The sequence below is a fragment of the Scylla paramamosain genome, chromosome 4 (genome assembly GCF_035594125.1).
Source record: "Scylla paramamosain isolate STU-SP2022 chromosome 4, ASM3559412v1, whole genome shotgun sequence".
Classification (NCBI taxonomy): domain Eukaryota; kingdom Metazoa; phylum Arthropoda; class Malacostraca; order Decapoda; family Portunidae; genus Scylla; species Scylla paramamosain.
Window position 1 is genome coordinate 21,752,027 of NC_087154.1, and position 6,750 is coordinate 21,758,776.

Below are 6,750 nucleotides of genomic sequence, written 5' to 3' on the forward strand. Positions count from 1 at the left end.
ACCCTTGACCACTACCCATCCATGATTCGTGAGCCAGCTCGGAAGGAATGCAGCGTGTTTGTCCTGCACACAAGGCACGCACACACACAAGCATGTTCAAGTTATTGTTCACCTGTTCTGGGGAGAGATTCTTCAGGCTTATTTCAGAAGGTTTAAATTCTTTAATGGGGAGAGTCCACACCCGTGCCGCCGCCGCCACCACCACCACCAGCCACACTATTGGTGGACTCGACCACTCCATCTGTGGGAACAAGTACCAGCCTTGTGAATATTATTAAATATGTCAACATGCTCTGAAAAAAAAAAAAAAAAAAAAAAATGTCAACATGCTCTGAAAAGGAAAAAAAAACTGAAAAGGAAAAAAAAAAAAAAAATAATATATATATATATATATATATATATATATATATATATATATATATATATATATATATATATATATATATATATATATATATATATATATATATATATATATATATATATATATATATAATTATATAAGACCGCACGCAATTTGAAAATAATTAGCATTAAATATTATAAATTGAAAAAAAGTAAATTGTAGAAAGTAATCTCAAAGTTCAATGATAAAAAAAATCTCACCGGTTTGACGTTAGTACAAGTTTTCCACAGGTTTGCGCAAAATCTAACCAAAGTTCGTATTTTTTGTCTCGTTTGATGGGCAAGTTTTTTTTTTTTGTCACGTTTTAGATTGGGTTAGATTTTTTGTCACGTTTTATGTTGTGGTAATTAGTGGCCTATGTAGCCTATGTAGATTAGACACATTTATGGATGGGGATGATAGTGGAAATAGGTAGGTATGTTTCATAAAGAGACTGCCGCGTGTAGGCCTCATGGCTTTTCACAGCTCCCCTTTTTTTCTTATGTTCTTATGTAATACTGGGACAAGATGACTGAGGTTTAGCTGTTAGATTTTTCTCTTGGAGCGACGTGATCCTATTAAAAAGAGTTACTCGGTCATGGTTATTGAAGCATGCGTAAGGCCCTTAGTTAACACATCACTCTTTGAAGCATATACTCATGGGGAATGGAGTCATTAAACTATTTTCAAACTATGCATTTGGTTCATCATCACCATTACCATCATTACCACTGCCGTCATCACCACCACCATTACTACTGGCGACACCACCACCATCATTACCACTGCCGACATCGCCACCGTCATTACCACTGCCGTCACCACCTTCAAAATCATCGTCATCATCAAAATTAGCACTATCATCACCATCTACATCACTGTCGTCTAAAACACTATCATCATCTAAGTCACCACTGTCATCTACATTACTACCACCATGTGAATCACCACCATCACCATCAAAATCATCACCGCCATCACCATCAGTCACTACAGTGATCATTACAGGTGTGTTTGGTACTCACCAACAAGTACCTATATTGGCCTTTTCCCCATTCTTCTACCCTCATTTCTGGGACATCATTCTGGGCGAGATCTATTTATTTTGGTAAATTTGCAGTTTCAACCAATACTCCTCCCAACCCTCCCCTAACCTACTAGATCCCCCCATAAAGTAAACTAACCTAACTTAACATTTTGTAACTTCCTAACCAGGTGCCTTCCCCCGCCGTGAACCCCCCACCCCCCAAATAAGGTAAACTAACCTAACAACATTTTGTAATCCCCTAACCGTGGGGAGGCCCTGGACACCCATAAGATAAACTTATTATTAATTTCCGACAGAGTAAAATGTGGCTGGAAATACTCCAAATAGCGTAGGACTATAGTTACGTATGGTGTACTGGTTGAAACAACAATAATACTTTTATTTTATTTCTAATCCATTATATATATATATATATATATATATATATATATATATATATATATATATATATATATATATATATATATATATATATATATATATAACAATGACTTTGTGGTAAAACTACTCTTTACGTTCATGTTGGCGTTAGTATTGGTTGTCACATAGCTGTTTCGTCCCTTCCTCCCTCCTCCCCAAAGGAGATATGACAGGAACACGAATTTCAGCCCTGACCAGGAGCTTACAGCATTTGGTTAGACAATGTTTTAAAAAGCTTTCAACTGAGTGGCCAAGACTGAAGTATACAATTCGACACATGCGGCAATTAGCGCTATTTTTGGAGAGGTTCAAAGGAGCAAAATTATAAGAGTTTTCTCTGAAGTACAAAGTATCACTACAGGTTAACTTTTAGAACAGACCTGTGCAGTGTTGGAATAGACCTGTGCACCGATCGTTTGATGAATTTCATGTCATTCACTTCCAAAATATCCACAGAAACCGGAGTGATCAGCAAAAATAGTCAGGACGCGCCACTGGGACCCCATTGCGTAATAGCACTGAACGTAGTGTAACCTGTCATACTTGTCACTGTCGTTTGGGACAATTGCCTTTGCATGCCTCACATACCACCAATTGCGTGCCGTGCCATCAAACACAACCACAACCAAAGCTAGCTTATCATTTGATCAAGACTTACCTTTCGGGGTGTTGGCTTGTGGAGGCAACGAACAACAATGCTCTGAAGCCTGAGCCTACCTCACAGTGTCGGCCTCTCATGATACTTGATTTGAAACGCTTCACTGTTTCAACGAAACACTCATTCGGTTTGTGGTGTCACTTCTAGCAGAAAGGCCTTATATGATTGGGAGACGTGTGAACCTGAAGTATCGAGATAGTGTGGAGTGTAATTCGAGATACTACCGAACTACACTTGATTTGTTCACAATAACACGCAACTGAGACTTCCGGAACAGACTTTTTATATAGATGAAGTTCCATTTTATGGATACCTTTTTATATTTACTATTTATTTATTTATTCACTTTACTTGTCTGTTCATTTATTCATACCAAGGAACAAAAGATGAAAAATCACTATTCCCGTAACAAGTACCATGCCAGTGATTCATTCATATTGTGCATCGTTTATTTAAACAAAACACTACGATTGCTCATTCATCCTGTGACAAAAAAAAAAAAAAATGTTGCATTAGAGTTTTGTGTCGCAAGTCGATTAAAAAAAAAACAAGTGACCCCAATGTGAGCACACACACACACACACACACACACACACACTTATGAGGCTGCATAACTCTTCATAAACAACGTTGCCGAGCCTTGAAAGTGGATGAATACTGCATGACAACCGGGCGTGGCTGTGTAAAAAATGCAGAAGTTAAGTGCATAAAAAATAAAAGTTCGTTGTGGAACTAACCTTGATATTCTGTTCGTAGCGCCAAACCCTCCTTGGCATCCACCTGCTGACTCTCGCACAATGGTCCTGTTTGCCGCCGAGGAGCGGGACGGTGTTAATTCACCACAACAGCAACAGCAGTCCAAGAGAAAGTATTATTACAGATGCGTGACTTTTTGTTATTGTTTTTATTATTATTATTTTTTTTTTCCACATTGCAATGTATTGTGTTACAGTGAATTTTGTGATTGTGAAGCAAGTGCGCTAGTGAAGACAATGGCTTCATTACGTGGTGAAATAGCTGCTCGCTTTTAAAAGAAATCAAATACGTAATATACTGTTACATTCACTTTCTGGTATATAGACGTGTAATTTCTTCCTTGCTAACAAGTCCCTTTTAACAGAACCTGCTACTGAATGACCTGATGGCTAATGTAAAAATATATTCTCTGCTTGTGTGAACGTGGAGAGGTCCACGGCCTCGAGATCCAATAACCCCTTATAAAATATGCAGTTGCTTATCTCATCCTTAATGTGTGTGTGTGTGTGTGTGTGTGTGTTTACATAGTAACATTTTACTACTATTAGTTGCTGTATGCAGAATTTAAGCCAAGTTTGTATCATCATGTTACTATATCAACTTAGTTTGAAAATCAGGGATATATTTTGTTTGGACACTGCATATATCGTCCCCCAACTCCCATGCGCGTTTATAAGAAGCTGAATTTCTTTATAGCCTCTTGAAAATTATTGTACCTCCTTGGTGCAGTGGTTGGCAAGTATGACTAGAGTCCAGGGACTACAGTTTGAGTCCTGGCAGGGGCAGTCAAGCACGGATCACCCACCGTTTATCCTTCCTCGTGGTTGGCTGATATATGGGTATTGGAGATGTGGGAAAAGTAAACTGTGGAAATCAGAATGTCACGGTGGCAAGGGATATCCACTACCAAGATCAACCAGCCTAGTTGGATCTATGTCCATTCAGCGTAGCATATTAGTTTCAAATTCATAAAAAAAAAAAAAAAAAAAAATCCACAATACAAGTAAAGGTCGGCACATTCTCTTTTGATGCAGAAGGCCTCGGGGTTCATTTTCATCTCATTGGCCTTAAGCTGTGCTGGCTGATATTCTCTACCTGGAACACAGGCCACTGTGACATTCAGATTTCCATAGTTTACCTTCATCAGGAGGTACGTACTACCTATTTTCAGATCTAACCGAAAGAGGATGAACAACTGGGTGAGCTGTGCGCAGGTTGTTCCACCTCTGATTTGAACAGAGGCAGGCGCGCTAGCCGCTGCACCACGAAGGCATGGGAAACAAGATCTCATGAAGCTCGCGTAGGAGGATGAGGAGGAAGGAGCGAGAATGATCACTTTATTTTTTGAAGAAAATGCATATGAACGAAAATCTTCATGCAGAAGTAATTATGAGCAGAGGGAGAAAATTCATAATAATGTAATCAGTTTTTATATTTTGCAAATATTTCAAGGCATTGATTGCTATTGTTGAGGATGTAAATTATGAAACTTCACAGCATTAAAAAAATGAATATATGAAATTCAACAAAAAGATGTCAGAAAAAAAAAAAAAGGAAAGGAAACAATTACTGTCATTGTGAAATTGTTACTTCCTATGTCATAGGTCTATTTAACTCTCAAGCTTCTTTGGTCTCATTTGATCTGACCAAAGGATGCTGTCACCTGCACTCCTGGGTCACGTGTTAATTAAGTGCGTTGGACGTCACGTACGATCTGTAAACAAAATAAATACAACAGATAAATGTTGGCAGTCAGATGATGTTTTCACTCGGGCAGCACATTAGTATTCACAATATCTTAATGTTATTCGAAAATAATATTAAGAGATTCTTCTCATTCTTTAGGTAGGTTTTCACTTGTCATCATATGCTTATAATTCTTCAGTTGTTATGCTTACTAAAAATTTCAACTACAGTTCTTCAGTTATTCATATCAACATATTATTTTCATTATTACTATTATTATTATTATTATTATTATTATTATTATTATTATTATTATTATGACTATTATTATTACTGTAATAATAATAATATTATTAATAATAATAATAATAATAATAATAATAATAATAATAATAATAATAATAATAATAATAATAATAATAATAGTAATTATTATTATTATTATTAGTAGTAGTATTGTTACTACTACTACTACTACTACTACTACTACTACTACTACTACTGCTACTACTACTACTACTACTACAGTTATCATCATCATCATCATCATCATTATAACCGCCATCATCACCATCATCATCACCATCAACATCAAAAAAGGTCGGAGTGGGCGCCACTGAAGAATACGAACTTTATAGGATACACTTGTACCCAAAGTCTCACTGCGGGACACAACAAGCCTATAGGAAAGTTAATTTAAGCTTGAGTTGATTAAAACTGAGTTAATCTTGTTATTACATAATGTATAAATGCCATCAATGACATAATCTCTAGATAGGATATTATAGACTTGTGTCTGTGAAGAGGTAAATTATCCCTAAAACTGATTTAATAGACAGTAAATACCTGTGAACGCACGATCATTCTTACTTAAAGCTTACGTCATGATAATTCACGAGCTGGCTGATGCGGTGGTGGAAGCTCATAATGGAAAGGGTGATCTGGATTATGAGAAACATTATTAGGAAATCTTAATGCTACCACTTTGCTGTGATGTTCCAAGTAGACATGATAAGCAGGAAGCAAAAGATTTGATCTAATTAAAATTTCGACCCAAAGTAAAAGATTAAATGAATATATAAATAAACAAAAGAATAATAGCAAATCATGACCATTTCTTCACTTTATACATATCTGCATTTCCTCGATTTACCAACTTTCTGTGATATTGAAAAGGCAAGAGTATAGATAGGAGTCGAATGTAAACTCGTAATCAAGAATGGGACTCAGCATTTCCCTTCAGTGAAGCCTTGACTTCCCCTTCATGAAGCCTTGACTTTCCCTTCGGTCAGCCCTGACTTCCCCTTCGGTCAGCTTTGACCTCCCTTTCGGTCAGCCTTGACTTCCTCCTCGTGAAGCCTTGGCTTTCCCTTCGTGAAGCTTTTACTGACTTCCCCTTTTGTGAAGCCTTGACTTCCTCTTCGTGAAGCTTTGACAGATTCCCCCCTCGTGAACCCTTGAATTCCCCTTCGTAAAGCTTTGACTGACTTCCCCCTTCGTGAAACCTTGATTTTCCCTTCGGTCAGCCTTGATTTCCCCTTCCTAAAGCTTTGACCCACTTTCCCCTTCAGTCAGTCTTGACTTTCCTTTCGCTCAGAGTTGACTTCCCCTTCGTGAAGCGTTGACTTTCCCCTCGGTCAGCCTTGACCTCCCTTTCGTGAAGCTTTGACTAACTTCCCCGTTTGTGAAGCCTTGCTTTCCCTTTGTGAAACCTTGACTGGCTTTTCCTTCGTAAAACCATTTCTCTTCTCGTTTCTAACAATAATCTCCCGAAAGATGATGGACTATTGACTTCAC

At 37.6% G+C, this 6,750-nt stretch overlaps 1 protein-coding gene across 2 annotated transcripts in view; it reads right to left on the reverse strand.

Moving 5' to 3' along the window:
- LOC135099850 (uncharacterized) overlaps window positions 1-3,299 on the reverse strand; it is a 33,242-nt gene extending 29,943 nt beyond the window's left edge. Inside the window, exons 1-2 of one of the 2 annotated variants that reach the window (XM_064002456.1) lie at window positions 3,249-3,299; window positions 113-241 (exon numbers count right to left, since the gene is read on the reverse strand). In XM_064002456.1, the coding sequence (XP_063858526.1) occupies window positions 113-241; window positions 3,249-3,287 (168 nt within the window). In that variant the 5' untranslated portion in view covers window positions 3,288-3,299. Of the gene's footprint in view, window positions 1-112; window positions 242-2,511; window positions 2,647-3,248 lie in introns of those variants that run through there. The other variant, XM_064002457.1, reaches the window with a different exon arrangement.
- Window positions 3,300-6,750: the final 3,451 nt, after the last annotated feature.